This window comes from Mesitornis unicolor, unplaced genomic scaffold (genome assembly GCF_000695765.1).
Source record: "Mesitornis unicolor isolate BGI_N332 unplaced genomic scaffold, ASM69576v1 scaffold19211, whole genome shotgun sequence".
Taxonomy (NCBI): domain Eukaryota; kingdom Metazoa; phylum Chordata; class Aves; order Mesitornithiformes; family Mesitornithidae; genus Mesitornis; species Mesitornis unicolor.
Genome location: NW_010164882.1, coordinates 21384 through 40836, shown reverse-complemented (window position 1 = coordinate 40836; position 19453 = coordinate 21384). Strand labels below are relative to the sequence as shown.

Below are 19453 nucleotides of genomic sequence, written 5' to 3'. Positions count from 1 at the left end.
CTTCATTACTCATCCAGCTCACGCGTTCTTGTGGTGAGATGTGCACAGCGGTGAGGGAAGGAGAGTCACAGATTAGCAGCAAGGTAAGGTGGAAGCCTTGGGATGTGCTGTCCTGGCAATCCCTGTCAAGAAGAGATGGCCTTAATTAGATGATCCCAGACTGTTGTCATCTCCTCCCCAGCACAGGCCTGTCACAGCCCTCCAGTGAGCCACCAGCCAGCAGAATTGTTACACCCTGCTCCTAGGGACCACCTGCATCCGCTGCTGAGCCGTACCTGGTTTTGTTTGAAGCATGAGGTGCTCTTTCCAGGGCTGTGCACTATCTCCCCGGCTCAGCTGCTCTTAAATTGCTTGCTGTGTCTCTAGAGTCAGCAGGCGAGCGTAACATCGCCATTCTTCAAAGGCAGAGGGGAGTGCCGTTGAAACACCATCTCTGAGAACAGGGACACCTGCACCTCGCAGTCTGCCTTTGGAAATGCCACTGAGATAACAGTCCTTCTGATCTTTTCTGCCTCTGTCTTCTCTGGGAAGGAGCCGTTTCCAAAGCGCGTCTGCAAAAATACGAATCTCTGCCCCTTGCACAAAGCTGTGGAGATGGACACGCGTGTTACCTTGCTGCACAGATCAGCAGGCTCCTTCTCCTCCACCTAATGCAGCTCGACCTTTCTGGGTAGTCACGGGCAAAGGCTTTGTGCCTTCCTCACAGAGCAGCTGTTTGCCCATACAAAGGGGATCCCCAGGCCTTCTGCACTGTCTGCTCATCACCAGTGCAGTGTCCTCTTGTCTCTGCCACGCTGAGACAGAGCTGTTGCTGACTCCCTGCGCTGTTATTTGAACTGGCAAGGGGAGGCGTAGGGACACACCAATGTGTTGCAGTGATCCCATGCAGATTTTTTCTAGGAACAGAGCTGAACTAAGAGCCAGCAGCTATTTCAGGGTCATTGAAACAGGGTCTTGTAGAGCTGAAAGGCCTCTTGGACAAAGCAGCAACCACCCCCGTGCTCCCTGTCCAGCCAGTGGCATCTCTGACCACTGATAAATCTGAGGAGAGCAGCCAGGATGCCGCACCTCCCTGTGCTGCCAGAAGGATCTGACAGATAAGAGCATTTTCTGTACTCCACGCATGTTTGAAACCAGGCTGGCTGGGATCAAGGGCACCTGTAAGAGGAGCTCAAGATGTGCATTTGTGTGACACCAGCACTCTTGGTTTTCCCTTTCTTCCTCTCACATGCACGCAGACATGAAGTGTGTGTTTAAACTTCGACCTTAGAGCAGGTGATTTATAGATCCACAGGCACCTCCTTGGTGACCAAAACTTTCTGTGGCAGGAGCAGAGCATTTCTGGCTCCCTAATGCAGAGCGGCAGGTGCTGCTCAAAAGCCACAAGCACTGAACTGCTCCAGCTCTGGCCCTCTCTGATAGGGGTAAAGGATTTCTTTTTGCAGCGTTTAACCCTTCTGACCCAGCGAGGCTGAGCGGCGAAGGGACAACACGGTTCCATAAGCCTTAGCTACAGCAGCAGAACAAGTCAGGTGCAGTGTCATTTTTCTGCAGGAAGGGTTTGGATCTCTACTAATCACATCTTGCTGGTAGGGCCAGAAAACTATCCCTTCAGATTATAAATCACTGGGCTGCCAGATTGCAGAAGTCTCTGGAAAGGAACCTGTAAGCATTGAGCCACCTTTCCAAGGACTGTTTATCAGGGCTGAGACATCAGTAGAAAATGTTCCTGTCGTTTTAGTTCCTTTAAGAAAACTGCCTAGCCCAGCAGGGGTTTTCCTAATATAGCCCTGTCCTGGAGAGATGTGTTGATATCAGCACAGCAGGTATTACAAACCACTCAGGAATCATCAGCCAGCCCCACTGTGCAATTGGTTGGGATTCAAAAGCTTGCAACTTGGCTCCGGGAGAATCCAGGGCTGGCAAGTGGCTCTCAGCTGGGCTGCTCCAGTTTGGCACCTCGAGGCCAGGTCTGCCAGCCAGAAAATTGCTGGCACTGGGCATGTTTCACAGCAGGAAGAGACTCTTTCCACAGCGAGACCTCCATTGATGCCGAGGGAAGGAGGGAGGATCCTGTGGTGTGCTGCTGGGATTTGACCATTCCCTGCTAGCCAGAGACGAGGGGAAACCTCCACATTTCAGAGATGTAGCTCTGGCTTTAGCTTAATGGATGGTATCTTTTCTCTCCCTGTCCTGCTGGTGCTGTTCAGAAGAGATACGCAGCCAGCCCCTACTCGGATGAGATCGTGATGGAAGTGGCTTCAGCAAAGCAGCAGGATGAACCGGAGATGCTGTGGGTGATGGGACCCGTCCTGGCTGTGATATTAATCATCATCATTGTCATTGCTATACTCCTCTTCAAAAGGTGAGGTCCAGTGCAGGACATAGCAGTTACGGCATGAGCACTACAGGTGGTGGCATCCTCAAGACCCTCCTTGTAGCCTTCAGATACGGGGTGCTTTGTTGGTCCTTGGTGGACATGGGGACATGGCTTTATAAAGAGAGTATGCAGAAGGTAATTAGTCTCAGCCCCAGGACACAGAGCTGCTGTGGATTCTGGAAACGTGTGAGCAGTGGGACAGAAGAGAGCAGCTCTGTCACTGAAGCCAGTCTGACTGCTCTCTGGTCTCACAGCTTGGATTTGCAGCCTTGGGGACATCTGTAGTACTGGTTTGCTGTGGAAATTGCCTGCTTCATCTCTGGTAGGTGCCCCCACTGCTGTGAATTTTGACTGGGAAACCTGATCTTGGTAGTGAGAACAGGGTAGGGATGTGACGGGCTGAAATCAGCAAAGGAGCTCCCTTCTTGAGGCCTCTCAGTCCAGGCAACTGGATCAGGACCATCCACGCTCTGTGCTCGCTGCTGAAGCAACCACCTGCTTGTGTGTAGCAGAGCAGTCCTGCTAGAGCTGTAACTGCAGCGTGAGATGATTGTTAGTCCTCCCGAGGAGGCACAGGTTGCATTTGCATGTGTTGGCCTAGCCTGTTCAATTACAGGAGGTCATTCTCTATCAGCTCAGCTCCGAGGTTCTGCTCCTCCTGGACTCTCTATTTACATATGTATCTGTGGTTCGGGGAAGGGAGCTGGCTTTGTTGTCTGATTAAATGGAGCTCTGCTGTGCATGTGCAGTCAGTGCCTTTCTGTGTCAGTGATCATCTCCTTTCTTCTGTTTCTGCTTTTCCCTGGATCTAGTAAACAAGAAAGGTAGGAGTGCGTTTTATCTTCTTGTTTTGCTAAAATTTCAAATCTATTTCTCTTTCTAAAAATCAAGCCTGAAGCTAGTAAGGAGCATCTTTGTTTTTGGGAGCATGGGGCATGCCAGCCCTGGGGGTTTACAAAGACTTGTTTTCTCAAAGGTAGCAGCCTCCTAGCAGTTGTCAGCCTCGCACAGCTCATAGGGAGACGGTTCCAACATAAAAACTTCCCAGATCGTTTTTGCAATTAAATTAAGAATCAAAAATGTGACACTACCAGCAGTTAGAGGTGGTTCTTTGTTTTCTCAGTCGCTTCAGACTGAGAGCTGTTCCATCAAGAAGGCAGGTGCATTCTTGCAGCCTGTAATGAGGGAGCTTTGAGGGAATACCAGGCAATTGCAAGAAACAAAGTGTTTGCTGGTCTTTAATGAGAGAAGATTACCCCAGAGGGGATTTGTACTTGGGGCCCATAGACACCGTGCCCAGCTTGGCTCAGCTTTGCTTTGTCCTGTGTTCTGGTATGGGTGGAGCACCAGGAAGCAGCAGCAGCCCAGTGTGCTCAGACCTGACACTGATGTCCCTCCTGGCCCCTGCAGGAGCAGCTTATCCCCTTCCAGCACCACCCACGTGCTCAGGGATGCTGTGTTACACCACAGGTTTTTGCTGCCCAGCTTCTCTTTGGAGCTGTTTTTACTCCCCAAGGTATCTGTGCAGCATATTCACATGTCAAACCAACAATGGGAGTGAATTGAAGCTGAGTAGCAATGGATAGCTTGGGATCTGGAGGGTTGTTTAGCAGTTGCCCTGACCAGGCTAATGAGAGAGACAAACATTAATTGTGTGTTGTGTTCGTTCCCCAGAAAAGCTGGGCCACTTTGCTCAGGGGCTCAGGGACTGGCACACAGTAGCACATGGCACATCCTGCTCTGCTCCTGATAGAAGAAACAGTGCTTTATTTGTTTGCCATGTATTTTCCTTTCTTACTATCAATGCTCTCAGGCCTTCAGCTCTCAGTTCAGGCAGCTAGAAGGCTTCTGAGATGCTGGGATGACTCAGAGTGGTGTAAGACTCACAAGCTGGTCCTTCCCGTCAAACAGCTCCAGTGTTTGATGCAGCCGCGGGCTGCAGATGGAATTTGCTCGCAGTCTGAACCACAGAGAGGATGCAGGTTTCACTCCTGATTTAGGCACTATATTTTCCCTAATTGCTCTCAGTAGTGCCAGCACAGCATGCACAGCTCTCTGTGGATGCAATAGCACCCTGCACCTGTGTAGAGCATTTCGTGTCTCGGGGTCACCACCACCCGCAGAGCCTGGCAACCCTTCCGGATGCTCACAAGGAGAAAGCAAAGACTGATTCTGTGATTTGCAGGATGGTAAATGCACCTATGCAGACTAGCAGTGATGCAGCTCCCTCTCTTCCACAAAGCATCAGGTCGGTAGAGCGGGACACCAGCAGGCAAAATGCATTTGGGGGCTGTAGCCAAGAGGCAAAGTCTCTTGTATTGCTGCGTGCTGAGCACCTTGGCAAAGGGTCAGGGTCAGCACAGACTCAGAAGAGAGTACTGCTGTCCTGCTCCTGCCCAACACCCCTTTCTGCTGCATGGCTAGATCCACTCTATTTGCAATATAGAGCAAGAAGTGGGACTTAGAGAATGGCTAGAGAATTAGGTTTTTCTTAATATTCACTTGTCCACTTTTTGATTGGATCTGTCCCTGCTTTGCCTGTGAATTCCACGAAGAGCCTGAAGTGGTGGCATTGCTCTAGGCATAAATACAGCATGAAGAGACAACAGTGTATTTTATTGTTCCATTAATACACGCCTTGGGTGCCTTCAACCATTCAAGACATGTATTAATGGCCCAATAAAACACACCCTGAAGAGCCTTTACACTATTATATTACAGCTTTCTATATTTAAATATTTCTAATACTCGAAAAAAGTTATATCCTTCCACTACAGGAAATAGTTCCTAGAGAGATTAGAGAAAACAACATCTTGCATCTATCTGCTTTTTTCTCTAATAAATATTCTGCAAAATGTCACATTTTCAAAGTACCTCACTAATCAAACCTCTGCCATCACTTACATATCATCCTTCCTGTTTCATAGATGGGAAATTGGAGGCACAGAAGAGGATGTGACTTGCTCAGCACCCCAAGGAGCCTGGGATGGAGCTGGGTGTCTGGGATGCAGGGACCCAGACTCCTTCCTGGGGTGCTTCATGCCAGTCTCTGCCAGAGCTCACCTGCTTGTGTCTGCCCTCTCTGTCCATAGGAAACGGGCACACTCCCCCTCTTCCAAGGATGAGCACTCCATCGGCCTGAAGGACTCGCTCTTGGCCCACTCCTCTGATCCGGTTGAGATGAGGCGGCTCAACTACCAGACTCCAGGTAGGGAGCAGCAAACCCCCCTTGTGCCCCACCTCCTCCGGTGTCCCTTGGCCCAGGTCCCCGTGCCAGAGGAGGAGTTGCAGTCCTCCCCTCCCAGCAACTCTGTCCCTTCTCAGTCACAGTGGCACAGAGCGGGCTTAGACCGAGGATATCCAAGGAAATCCTTCTCCCTGGCCCTGTCACTGCAGGCACACAAGGCTGGGGAACGTGGGTAGGGACAGCCTAGTGTGTGGTGTGTGTCAGACATTGTGTTAAGCTCACTGTGGTCGTCCTGAGCCAGGAGCAGCCTCCACACAGAGCTGAGAGAGCTCACAAGTGTCCAAACCTGCGTTGCTCCCGGCTGCTGCACTGGCTTGGGCCAGGCTGAGGTTCAGCGCTGAACACCACCAGTGCAGTGCTGGCCACACTGGTTGTGTCTGGGGGACCAGGAGGTACAGAGAGCCCTTGTACTGCTGTGGGTGTCCCCCCAGCTTCATCCCAGGATCTTTGGTGTGCTGACTCTCCTGATCTGCTCAGCTCAGGGTGAAGAGAAGAGCTACCTGCAGCCTACATTGCTCCCCAGTCAGTGCTGTGGCCCAGTGAAGGACGCTGCTGGTCACAGTGGTCTCAGTGCAGAGGATGACAGTTCAGTAACAGACATTGCTTTCTGCATGCAGCCGTTCACTGCAGAGCATCTCGCCGTGCCTGCGCTGGCCTGTGGTGTCTTGGGGTGTAGTTAGCTTGCCAGCCCGCAGAGGCAACTGCACTTCACACTGCAGAAAGCTCTCGTGCTGCTGCTTTGTGCCTGTACATCTCTGATGGCACTGAAAGTACAGTACCTGTCATTGCTGTGATCAGAGACAGGCTCGTCTCGACTCGTTCAGAGACTTCCAGAGCGCCCAAGTCCTCGATGAAGTGAGGGAGCACTTGGGCTTTTGTGATGGAGGGAGCAGTTCAGTAATAAATGAGGCACATATAGCTTTCTTCTAACTCATAGCTCCTCCTGGTCTGTAACCTACTTTCCTTTTCCTCCTGCTGCTCATTCACCTAAGAGCTTTCATCTAACAGGAGTTTAGGAAGGATGGTTTCCTGATGTCAACCTGCTGTGTCTGGGAGGGAGGGTCAGAGCAGCCTTTCCTGTTGCCGCTCACGGCGGTCTGGCTCAGACATGGGGTGGGCTTCACCAGCACATCCCTCTCTGCGCCAGGGCAGCTGTCAGAGATGTGTAGTTAGTGCATCTCTCAGGCAGGACTAGTGGCAGGTCTCACGGGTAGGATGCAGCACCAGCCTGGCGGTTGCCAGCAGCACTGACGTGTGAATTGGCCACAGCACAGACCAGCATGGGAGTAAAATGCTGTGCTGAAGGAAGAACACCTCAACAGGCAGATCACTGGGAGCAGCACTAGGTGAGGGGGGTCACACACAGTCAGCAACAGCGTGCAGCTCCTTGAGGAGGAGCAAGGTATTGAACAGCACTGCTCCAGGACACTCGTGCATGGGAACAGGCCTCTGTGACGTGTCCCGACTGCCCAGGGATGCAAGAGCCATCTTTGGCACATGGTTGTGGTTTCCGTGGCATAGAGGAGTGTGACAGGTCAGGCTTGTGCCTGCTCCCATCTCCAGCAAGAGGTCAGGGTGTTTGCAGCAAGGGCATCCCTTGCTAGAGCTGTAGGAAGGGTCAAGAAAGAAGGGTCTGGGAAATCTTTGTCTAAGGATAAGCCAAAGACACTGGCTCATGCGGTAAGTTTGCAGAGCTCTCTGGAGAGACGAAAAACAACCCAAAGTGCCCAGTTCCCTAGAGACAGCAGCAGTGCCAAGTGACAGAGCTGTGTCCTCCTCTCCTTCTCCCTCCTGCATCACTTGTGAGGCTCTGCGGGGCGGAAGCAGGGGTCATGCAGCTAGAAGTGACTGTTCCAGCTCCTGACGAGCTTGTCCTCATTAATAAGGAGGCATGAAAACCACTGAGCCCAGCAGGCCCATGCTGTTGCCCCTGTCACCCACCGGAGGTCGAGGCAGCACTGCACGGATGCATTGACAAGAGGTGCTGGCCACCAGCCCTGCACGCTTCAGTAGCTGGCGTCCCTGCTGGAGTGTGCTGAGCAGGGAAAACTTGTTTAATGCATAATTAATTGGGCTACTGTTATTAAATATTAAGCTCTTTCATTTTTGTGGGTTTTACTTCAGACAAGGGTTATTTCCCCCACTGTTGGCCTCCCTGTACTAATGTACCGCTGTGCCACGTCGCTGAGCGGATACGGGACCAGGCAGTGTCCCAGTACACCGTGAAACAGGGCTGAGTTGAGCTCGTGATGAGCTGTGAGCGAGCTGGAGGCTCAGGGCACTGAGCAGGGGTTGCTGGGGCTGAGCACAGTGCTTCTGGCCACCGAGCAGCACAGATGTCCCCTGTGCTGCCACCCACCTGCCCTTGCTGGCTCCCCTGGGGCATGGGGCCGTGGACAGTGGCGTGCAGTGAGAAGGGCAGCTCTTGGTGTCAGGTGAAGATCTGTGCACTCGCTCCCCTGTGAGTACCTCTGGTGTTTGTCAGCATCAGGGGGTGGTGCTGGCCAGAGCCCAGAGCCTGGGGTGTGATGCCAAGCAGCCGGTCCCATGGAGGAGCGAAGGTCCCAGTGCTGTGCAGGTGGTGCTTTCCTTTGCATCTTCACGTCTTTGTCTTTCCATTTCTGAACGTCCACAGTGATGACTGAAGGCTAATGGGATTTCTGTTCTTGCCCCGTTTCTTTTCTTTGCAGGTGCCAGTGCCCCCAGTTGCCCGAATATCTCAAGTTAGTTTTAACTCCTGTATTTATCTTTCGACACCTTTTGCTTTTTCTTTCCCTTTCTCTCTCGTCTCTGTAATTTTTGTTTCAATGTCATGAAGGTCACCCTCACTCACAGCAGACTGTAGAACGGCCGTGATTTCACTTCCTGACAGGATGCCTGGTCCCCACCGAGGCCAAGCTCGGGTACCGTTCGCACAGCGCTACAGCAGCTCACTGCCACGCAGTGCAGAAGGGAAAGCCCTGGGTGCTGGGCTGCCAGGAGGCTCCTGTGGCAGCCCTGTGCCTGCTCCCAGGACTCCTGTCCCCTCACATCATTGTGCCAGGCTCTGCCACGGTGCCAGGCCTGCTGCCGGCCCTGCATGGGGACAGGTGACCTTGGCCATTCTGGAGGGGTCAGCCAGCAGAAAAACCCTGATGGACAAAGTGAAGGGTGCTCTGCAGCCCTGGGGTTGAATGCTCTCCTCCTACCTCAGGCTTGGGCAGAGGGACTTTCTGCTCTAGCAGGTTGGGAGGAGTAGTACCAGGACTATGAGTGCAACTGCTCCTTCATCTCTTTTTGTCTTGTGAGCTTCGAGTTCACTCTCAACCAACCTTCAAAGTGCATCCTCCCTGCTGCTCAATACACAAGGTGTCTGTGTGTGTGCAGGAACGGGAGCGGTACGTAGGATAGATGCTTCCCCCAGGAGCATTGCTGAGAGCTTTGCAATCTGAGTCCTGTAGGCATTGGGAGACCTCTGAGCTCTTTTAGCCTGGTGGAGAGCTCACTGTCGTTTGGCCAGAGGCATTGGAAGAGCATGTAGAAATCCTGTCAGTGTGCACAAATCTCCTCTGCCTTGGCCTGCACGGTCTGTGACAGTTGTTCCAGCTTCACCATAATCAGCTACCAACCACCTCTTTCTCCCCTTCTGCTCTTGCAGCTCCTTTGGTGCTGCAACACTCCTTTGACCACCAAAACTGAAGTTTGGAGAGAACCCCTTGTATTTCTTAGCAGAGATGAGTGTCTGCAGCTCTGCTGTGGTCCATGCTTCATTCATGACCACGCTGGGTTAACCTCATGCTGTGGTTATCTTCCAGCCTCATTTTTCTTCCAGCCTCACACTTCTGCCTTGGTCCCACGACGTTCTCCTCATTCAATCGCTCATCAGTAACAGCTCTGCACTGCAAAGGCTGCTCCTGAGCTGCAGGAGCACCAATGATCAGCTTGTGCAGAAATCAGAGCGTTGTCTTTATGGGCCTGCTCAGCTGCCTCAGGGATCCTGACGAGTGAGGTGACAGAGGACCTCAGCGCAAGGCGAAAGAGTGATCTTCCCTTCTCCCCCTGTCCATGTGCCCTTATGCTGTCTGCAGATAGTCCTGCTGTCAAGTGATAGAAGGATGAGTGTGTGTTGGATCAGGTCTTGCCTGTATGCAGCGATGTCAGCAGCTTTTGGCAGAGGTGCGAGGAGCCCTGCTGTGCAGCGGCTGCAGTGTAACACTTCCATGTTATCACCTAGCGACTTGTCACCACCGTGTAAATGCACGTACTCGGCCCAGGGACTGCTCCGCCACCACAGTGGCCCATCACTGCCATCTGTGGCAGCGTGCAGGCTCCTGAGCGATTGAGAAGCTCCTGGCTGTGCTCCAGCCTGCTTCCCTGGGTGTGAATCAACAGCTTCAGCCTATTAATCATCATCATTACCCACGTGGGGTTTCTGGGAAACCCACAGAGCAGCCAATGGAGTCAGGAGCCTTGGGATTTGGATGTTTCACAGCCACATTCCTGCCAATTGCCATCTTGGCTTCAGAGAAAGAGGCTGTGATGGTTGAGTCCTGAATCTCTGGGCCCCAGCAGGGCACCTCCTAATCCCATGTGTGCAGCCCCACAGCACCTGACCCCTGTGCAGGACCTTTGAGATCTCCACTGGACGGGGCTTGGGCTGTGCCCCGGATGAGGCTCGCCGCCGGGGCTTTCCTGCCTTAGACAGGGTAGGACTTCTGCTGTGACGTGAGCTGCATCCCAGCTCGCAGCCACCTCCCAGAAGCTGCTGTAGGACACACAGTGGCTTGTGCGAGCCAGCCCAGTGGAGCTGGATTTTGGGTCTTGGAGCTGCCTTTGCCTCTGGAGCAGCACTGAAAAGCACTGAGTTACACATCCGTAGGCAGAGCTGCTCCTCAGCTCTCGGAAATCTGGGCAGTCTCCAACCAGGGAAGCAGCCATTCCTCCATGAGATCCTTCTTATCTTTCTCCAGCTCCTCAGGAGCTGGGGCAGCGCCTGCCTACCCAAAAAGCAGTGCAGAGACACTGCAGAGGCTTCCACTGGCGCAGATCCGGGCAAGTTTCTTTTTGGCTAATGCCATTGCTAGGGGTAAGCAAAGAGGATCAGCCTCAACTTCTGGCAGTGAGAGCACCAGAGAATCGATGTGTTCAACTTCAGCCCGTGCAGGAGCCTGGGATGCGCATTGACAGCATCTCCTCGGCCCGTTCCTGCCGAGGGGGCTTGCCCGAGCCCCTGCCCGCTGCGTGGCCTGCTCTGTGTGCCCGGTGGCTGTACTGTCCGAGCATGCTCACCCGGTCATGCACATTCTGCACATCACCTTTCTTTTTTGTTTCACCGAACCGTGTGCTCTGAGAGTGCGTGCAGCATGCCGTGTGATCTCGCCGACCTCCCATCCATCCCGCCCAGCGCTTCACGTAGTCACACATGTCCGCCTCGCGCCCACCTTTCGGGTTTGCTGTGCACATGCTGTTGTCGAGCCTTCCTCGGCCGTGCAGAGCCGTAACTGTTTTCCCTCCCTCCTCCTTGTCTCGCTCACAGGCATGCGTGACCACCCCCCTATCCCCGTGACCGACCTCGCCGACAACATCGACAGGCTGAAAGCCAACGATGGGCTGAAGTTCTCCCAGGAGTACGAGGTGAGCGTGAGAGCGTGCGGGGAGGTAGGGACAGAGCGATGCTGGCCAGGACCCCCAGCGGAGAGGGCTCGGAAGCTGCCTCCCCCACACCGGCATCGCCTGCGCGGGCCCCGAGCCAGGCCTGGGAGCCGGCCAGCTCTCCCTGCCAGCCCCAGAGCGGTGGGAACTCGCCTTGAGCAGTTGAAGCGTGGCTTGTGCAGGGAAAAGGCCTTGCAGCTGAGCACACAGCAGCCAGCCTTGCACCCACCGTGGTTGTGGTCTTAGTAGTGAATGGGAGCTCGTGTCTACCCGCCTGGGCTGTTGCTGTTTACTTTGTTGTTTTACTCCATGAGGGCTGCCCTCTGTGCAGGTTGGCTGAGGCATTTCAGTCCACAGCATCCTATGCCGCTTCACTTCCATCTGCATTCACAGCTTTGCTTTCTGCGCCATCCTCTGCTGCTGACAGACACGCATTAGGGTTTCCATTCCTGTTCTCCCACCCTACTGCTGGACTGTGCTGGCATTAGCCTGTGCCATTCAGCATCTCCGCCATCAGAAACTCAGTGCTGGTGTCCCACTGCCCTGGAGCAGTCCCAGCTCCCCTCCCTGCATGGAGCTCTCTGCCTGTGCCTGCAACCCCGAGCTGCAAACCCCTCAGCACTGCTGCGTCACTCCCACCCCTCTCCAAAACTCTGCTGGAGCCCCTGGACAGGTACTGTCCCAACCCGCCACTGATGCTGCCTTTGCTCGCACACACAGGTAGGCGCTGGGCGTTTGAACCCCAAACCCTGCACTGCACCTCTCCCAGCCTGACCCCCTCTATTCCAGTCACCCGTGGAGGGGAAGGAGCTGACGTGCACAGGGGCTGCCCTCCCTTTCTCACCACTCTCTGGCTGGATGCCTGGATTGAAAACATAAGAAGTCTGGGGAAGTTCCTCTGCAGCCGTGAGAGCAGCAGTGGCAGGATTATGTTTTCCTGTGCTTACATGCAGGACCCTCCTGAGCTGCAGGGGACTTGTAAATAAGCCCCCCACTAGTATTAAAGAGGGAATAAATTTGAGAAGTGTCCTTTGCATGTGTTATCGCTCCTGTTTGAATTGTTATCTGCCTGTGCCTGTGGCCTCCCTTTCCTGCAGCATACCTACACCGATTTATGAGATGAGATCAGAACATTTGCCCATGAGGTGGGATTATATATGCCAGGAAAGGGAAAGAAAATCTCAATGTTGAGAAGGGAAGGGATGAATTCCAGCTAGTTCAAAGGGTGTGCTGCGTGCATCTGAGGCGCAGAGCTCCTTTTTGCTTCAGGATGCCAAGTGGAGGGCTCTGCCGTCCCTCTGTCTAGAGCAGAGAGGAGCTGAGCTTTCACCAGCTACAGCATCACAACTTGAGAGACGTTTAGAGGAATAACGTGCTTCCCTTGCAGTTACCTGTGTTCATGCGTGTCCTGCCAGCGATGCCAAGGTATGCAGCGTGAATGCCTTGGGCTTTTTGTTAGGAGTCCAGCTGCAATGGTAAGCAGGGCTGTCCGCTGTGCTACCAGGAGGCCGTGCCTCTGCTGCACGCTGGGGATGCAGCAGGATCTGGTGTCTGTGCACTCCCATCCCCACACCAGGCCGGCTCCGGTTGGAGCCTGCAGTGTAACACTGAGCTGTGGGAGCTGTTTTGGCAAAAATGAGCATTAAGTAAATTCTCTTCGCTGTTTTAATGAGCCTCTCTCTTGTCATTTCTCCTTCTTTGGAATATCATGGCTGGTTGAGAGCACCAATCAGTTGTACTTTTCATGTTGAAGCAGCTATTAAGTAGCTGATTGTTGCATGTAATTTTTTTTTTCCCCTGGATTCTGCTGTGTTTGACTCCTCATCGGCTGGAAATTACTGAATGTTACAGGCTCCTACAGTGTTTGACACTAGGATAGACCCCAAAGCAGAAGTGGTCACCCCTTGTTGGCATGTGGGGGATCGGCACGGTCATTTACCATTTGAAATGCCAGTGAGAGAAATGCTGGGCTGAGTTTGCAGAGGACGCTGTGGCAATGGCTCTGCTCTCACCCTGGTCCCTGTGTGTGCAGGTTTGGCATGGCTACAGCTCCCTTTAGGGCCAGGGCTGGAGGACAGGATGGGCACAGCATGCACGGCTGAGTAAGGGAATCTGCAGCGTGGATGTGTAAATAGTGGAGGTGAGAGGGGAGCAGGGTGTGCAGCCCCTGCAGAGCTCATGCTTTCTGGCACGGGGAGAGACGGGGAACCACAGCTCAACAAATTCAGTGCAATTGCAGTCATAAAGAGATGATACAGTCCCGGCGCTGGCCCTGGGACTGCCTGAGCTCTGGACCAGCACAGAGCTGACCCAGCACAGAAAGATGGAAGCCCTGACCCCTTTTCCCTATGGCACAATAATGCTGCTGGACTGGGCATCGCACAGCGGAGCAGGGAGAGCCAAGGGACGAAGGCATCGCAGATGAACCCCCACGGCCCGTTCGCTGTTTGACCGTGCTTTGGAATAGCTGCATTTTGAGTGTTAGGCCTGGCAGCCTAACATCTCTGTGGGGTGCAGGGCTGTTTATAGATGGCTCACAGTCCAGGAGCGGTGGCACCCCAGGCAGACAGCAAATATTTACCAGCACTTTAAACCACTGAGGCCAAGCTGCCCAGAGCCATCGGTGTGGCACTTGCCTTGGTTGTGCAAGCAGTGGCAGGGTACCCTGGTCACAGGTGACACAAAACAAGACCTGTCAGCACCTCACAGGGTGAGCGATCCCAGCTGGACCCGCTGCTTTCCTGGTGCATCAGGAGAGGCTGAACTGGAGGAGCTGGGAGCTGAGCCAACTGCAGACCCGGCTGCTCTAGGGTGGGCACAGCACAGCTCTGCTGCATGCCCAGGAGAGCTGGGGGGGAGCAGAGTGCAAGGGTCTGGCAGCAGCTCCTGGCCTGGTCGCACCAGGAGAGTATTTCATTTTTAGTGTACAGTGAGAGCTACAGTGAATTTACAGCACGGGATTAATGGAATTAAATAAGTAGAAGGGAGGCCGAGTCCCTTAATTATTTATCTGCAGGCTGTGGCGGGCGCTGCAGCGGTGTTGGAGCTCCTCCTGTGGGCCACCTTCCCACGCTGCAGCCTGGGGATGTGGGGCAGGATCTTGCCCTCGGATGTGGGGGCCCACACTGGTATGAACAAGTGTGCACAGTCACAGCACATCTCACTGTGTGATCCCACTCTCGCTGTGAGACCCAGCAAGCCGAGCGCTGCTGTCCCCTGCGTTGCTATTGGCAAACCCAGGGTGGACTGGCTCCCACCAGGGCTGGTTCCTGCTCACTTGTGGCTGCTGCCGTTTCTGGGCTTGATCCCGCACCACCTTCCTAGGGGAAAATTTTTCCTTATGTCCAAACTGCAACTTGTGGCCACTGCAGTTTGGGGCCGTTGCCCCTTGTGCCCAGTCCCTTCAGCGTGTCCCTCCAGTGGACAGCCCCTGGGAGCAGCGCAGGCTGGAGGTGATGAGAGCCAGGCAGGGTGCTGCTGCCCGGCACATTAGTCCTTGATAATCTTAAGGTTATGCATGAGATTTGACTGTGCCACTGCTTCCTGGTGCGGCAGGGAGGCTGCAGCCCCTTCCACATGGTTTTGTATGGAGAGAAGCACTGCTGGCCTGCCCAAACCCCCTGTTCACTTGCATTTCCCTTAAAAAACACCGAGGATATTGCATCTGACGTGCTCCCAGCACTGGGAAGGCAGCTCAGGCACCAGGAGAGGTGCTAGGATCCCCAGGGCCGGTGAGCCCAGGAGATGCTGCACCCAGGGCCCAGGTAGCACCTGGGGAGCAGCGCGCTGTGGGTTTAATGGGCTAATTGGGAAGCTGCCCGGCAGGCACGCAGCACTCACGTTCCAGTAATAAGAATAATAAGGCTGAAGAGCTGCCAGCGATTGATTCAGGAGCACATTACGTCCTCGTTTGAGACGCGGCGCGGATTGACGCTGGTCAATGCCTGTGCTAATGTGGTTGATTTCACAGGAGGACGGGAAGCACTCACAGCCCGGATGCCGTCCCCTCCCCGTGCCCCTGTGCAGCCACTTGGGCTACGGAGCAGCACGGGACCGTGGCCATGACCGTGACCCTGCCCAGGCTGCCCAGGCACTCTGCGTGCAGAATTTTGGAGCTGCACTGAGGGGTGCGGGGCAGCGAACCCAAGGCAGAACCTGGCACCCAGGGGTATTTTCAAGGCATTTGTAAAGTGCACTCGAGTCTGTTGAGGAAAGAGCCTTTTTCCAGTCCCGTTTCAGTGGTCAGGCTCTGTCTTTCTATTGATGGCAGGAGCAGCAGGGATCCCTGAGCTGCTTTGGAGAGACTGCTCCTTGCACATCCATGCTGGGAAGGAGGAGTTTTGCTAATTGGGCTTTTTCTTAATTTGCACTTGCTGTCTTACAGCATCTCCCCTGTCACTTCAAAGGAAAGCAAAACTAAAAGTCGTGGTGCTTTTAAGTTCATTCCTGGCTCATTTCCTCCCAGTTTCCCAGCCCTTCTGCCTTCTAGGAAGAAGGGGTTGAAAGTGTTACTCAAGTTTTGGCATGAAGCAGTGATTCCCTTGAGCCCTAGAAAGGAGCAAGGGCAGACTCCCAGTGCCCAGGCACTTGTGGAGCACAGCGTGGATTCAAAGCAGTGCTGCTGTAGTGTGGGGTGGCAGAGCATCGTACGGAGATGGGACAGGACTCGCTAACCACAACTCCGTGTAAGGGCTTCAACTGCTCTTCAAGCAGCCCATCATCCTCCCGTTTATTTACTCATTTGTTTGCCTTAAAGGGGGCGAACAGGTGTACATTAATTCATCACCAGAGTTTAAATTAAATCATTTTACTTCTAAATGAGTCACTAATTTGCAGGAGTATTTAATTAGAGCCTCTTTGCACTCAGGTGCTGTATTACTTCTGACTTTCTCACCTGTTTGCCCTCTTAAGAGGCTGCTGATGATTAGACCATTTCTGCACATCCTCGTTGCACATCAAAGCAATTAACCCTAATGGCATCACCTTGATGCTTCTCCTCAGTTCTGGGGGCTCTTGGCAGCCTTGTCCCTCCCCCCAGGAGATAACCCTTTCCACCGCTGTGGCGGGACGCAGACTTGCTGTGCAAAGCAACCTGCACCCCACAGCCTGGGCAGCCCTGCAGCCTTTTGGCAGGGATTTACAGCGTAGATTGAGCACGAACTGAGCTCTGAGCATTCCCCGCCTCTGCTGCAAAGGGAGGACTCGCTCCAGCACCCCCCTGTGCCTGGCGCTGAGCAGTTCACAGGGTGCAAGCAGGGGCTGGTGGTCCTCAGTGGCAAAAAAAATGCTCACTCCTACCTCCAGGGTCAGTCTCAGCTCCATCACCAGCTAGCCAGCTCTCTGCATGGGCTCTCTGTGCAGGCTAAGGAAAAGAAGTGTTATTTCTGTCTTCAATAGATACCAGTGGATTTTCCTCCTTAGTTTGTCTATTTGTGCTTCTCCTTCAGCGTGCTCTGGATTGACTAGACTGGCATCAAAACCCCTCTCGCTCATTTCTGCTCCAGTCCTTAGATATTTTGTTCCTCTTACTTTTCCTGCCTTTGGTCATTTCTATTGCCCTTCTCCTGTTCAGCCCCATTAGCTGGGCAGCAGTCCCTGCCACACAGCGGAGAGCATCCAAAGAGCTGGTTCAGTGAGCAGCCTGTCCTGAAAACAAAATAAAGGAGCCTGAACACAATGAAGCACCCCAGAGAGCTGTGAGCTGTGCTGGGACCTCTCTGTGCCTGGGCAGAGGAGTGTGCAGGGGCTGTGGCAGCCAGGCCAGTGTGTTTCCAGCCAGAAGCGGTGCTTTCCGTCTCCACTCCCACCATCCCTGCCTCTGAGTTTTGCTGCTGCTGCCTGCTTAGCTGCCGCTGCCTGCTTATTATGCCGGTAATAGAAAATTACAGGTTTTCTGTAGGAAATGTCTATTTACATCCTACATTTCCCAAACTGCCTATTAGCATCGCTGTGATGTCACATCCTCCTGCGCATTTTCGTCGGCGCCGGCCCCTCTTGCCTGCGGGCAGCAGGGAGGGCCGGCAGCGTGGGACACGCGTGGGGACGGGTGACAGACGCCTGGCACAGCGCTGGCCCGTGCCCTGCGGGTGCCACAAAGCCCTCAGGGCCAGTGCAGCGATGCAGGCAGTGCCTGTGCTCCGTACCTGAGCAGGGTACCTGGACCCGCTGCTTGGGAAGTGCCTGCTGCACAGCGCAGGGGAGTAGGGGACGGTGATGGGCATCACCTTGCGCACAGGCGGTGGTTGATGGGGCTGAGCAGAGGGACCATGGGGGCCGTCCAGGACAGCCCAGCTGTGGAGCTGTGCTTCCCAGCTCAGCCAGAGCTGACAGACTCATGGGTGTTTTACTGCCTGGGAAAGCCTCTGCCGAGCAATGAAAAACAGTGTGACCAGCAGGTCCAGGGAGGTGATCATCCCCCTGGACTCGGCACTGGTGAGGCCGCACCTCGAGTGCTGTGTTCAGTTCTGGGCCCCTCACTAGAAGAAGGATGTTGAGATTCTGGAGTGTGTTCAGAGAAGAGCCACAAGGATGGTGAGGGGTCTGGAGAACAAGCCTGATGAGGAGCGGCTGAGGGAACTGGGCTTGTTTAGCCTGGAGAAGAGAAGGCTGAGGGGAGACCTCATCACCACCTACAACTGCCTCAAGGGAGGTTGTGGAGAGGTGGGTGCTGGGCTCTGCTCCCAGGTGATGGGGGATAGAACAAGGGGAAACGGCACCAAGCTGTGCCAAGGGAGGTTCAGGTTAGAGAGAAGGAGGAAGTTCTTTACTGAGAGGGTCGTCAGAAGCTGGCACAGGCTGCCCAGGGAGGTGGTGGAGTCACCATCCCTGGATGTGTTTAAAGAGCGGGTAGACGAGGTACTTAAGGATATGGTTTAGGGGGTAGACAGGAGCGGTTGGACGTGATGATCTCAGAGGGCTTTTCCAACCGAGCGATTCTGTGATTCTGTGGTTCCTGCAGAGAGAATAGCATGCGGTGCTTCCTCTGGCCCATTTGCTCCATGTTTTTGCCTGTGGGCCAGAGAAGCTTCAGGAACCCTGAGCTGGAGCATGATTTTAAGAAGGCTTTGTCTGTGCTGGTAATTCTGGGGGAAGGGGATTCATGGGATAACTGATTTCTGCTGTAGCTGCCAGGGGCTGTGTGTGCAGAGCGAGTCCCTGCATGAGGCAGCTCTTACCTGGGTGCCTCACGTATCTCTGAGCTGAAGAGGCCATCCCATCTCGGAGGGGTGCTTTGGGGATGACCCTTTTTCACCTTGTTTTGTGGACCGACAAAGGTGACAGGAGAAGCTTTGGGAAGGGGCTGCCTGGCCATGAAGAAGCCATAGTGCACCAGGACGTGGCTTATGGGAGGAGCATTGGGTGTGAAGCCAGGATGCAGGGGGGATCTGGATATGTGCTTTTCAGGCAGCTGCATAGCGTGCAGGCCTTTGGGCAGGATTTATGACCACGTCTCCTGTCCAGGTTTATAGTTCCTTGTCACTCTATTAACTCAAACGAGAGATGTTTACATTGCATAAGTAGCTGGAGCAGTGGATAGTAACCTATCAATTTTCATGACTATTTCCTGGCAAAAGCTCTTCAGCTGTCTTGCAGGACACTAATACCCAAAGCTCCTGGGGCACAAGACACCCAGGGCTTGCTATATTTCAGGAGACTGCAGTTCAACAGCTAATAAAACCGCTAGGTCAAGAACTGTGCGGTTAGGTCTCTGTGGAGTCCTGGCATCAGACCAAATTTCTGCTGATGTAGCTCCAGAGGAAAGGATGAGCACACAGTGGCAGTGGAAGTGAAGGCTCCTCTGCAGCAGGCTGCCCTCACAAGGGGCTGCTTTGCCTGCAGGTCACGAGAGGGAGGTCCCACTGGGGACCGGGTTTCAGTGTGGGTCTGGCTTCTTGACACCTCTGCTGGGGACACCCACAGAAGCTGCATAGGGAGGGGTGGGTGGGGAGATGCAGATTTCCGGACTGAAACACATGTGTGCTGCAGTGTCCTGCTGTGCTGTAACCGCGCCTGACTCTCTCCCTCTCTTCTCTCCCCAGTCCATTGACCCGGGGCAGCAGTTCACCTGGGAGAACTCCAACCTGGAAGTGAATAAACCCAAAAACCGCTATGCAAACGTCATCGCCTACGACCACTCCCGTGTCATCCTGACCTCCATCGATGGTAAGAGTGGCTCCGGAGCGAACACCTCAGCA

The 19453-nt window shown here is 54.0% G+C and overlaps 1 protein-coding gene across 1 annotated transcript in view; it reads left to right on the top strand.

Annotated features, from left to right (window-relative positions):
- Positions 1–19453, top strand: part of PTPRF (protein tyrosine phosphatase, receptor type, F) — a gene marked incomplete at its 5' end in the record, with an annotated part of 108754 nt that overhangs the window by 71690 nt on the left and 17611 nt on the right. The window contains 5 exons of the mRNA XM_010194457.1: positions 2211–2365; positions 3193–3204; positions 5473–5588; positions 11143–11240; positions 19298–19421. Of these exons, the coding sequence (XP_010192759.1) occupies positions 2211–2365; positions 3193–3204; positions 5473–5588; positions 11143–11240; positions 19298–19421 (505 nt within the window). The remainder of the gene's footprint in view (positions 1–2210; positions 2366–3192; positions 3205–5472; positions 5589–11142; positions 11241–19297; positions 19422–19453) is intronic.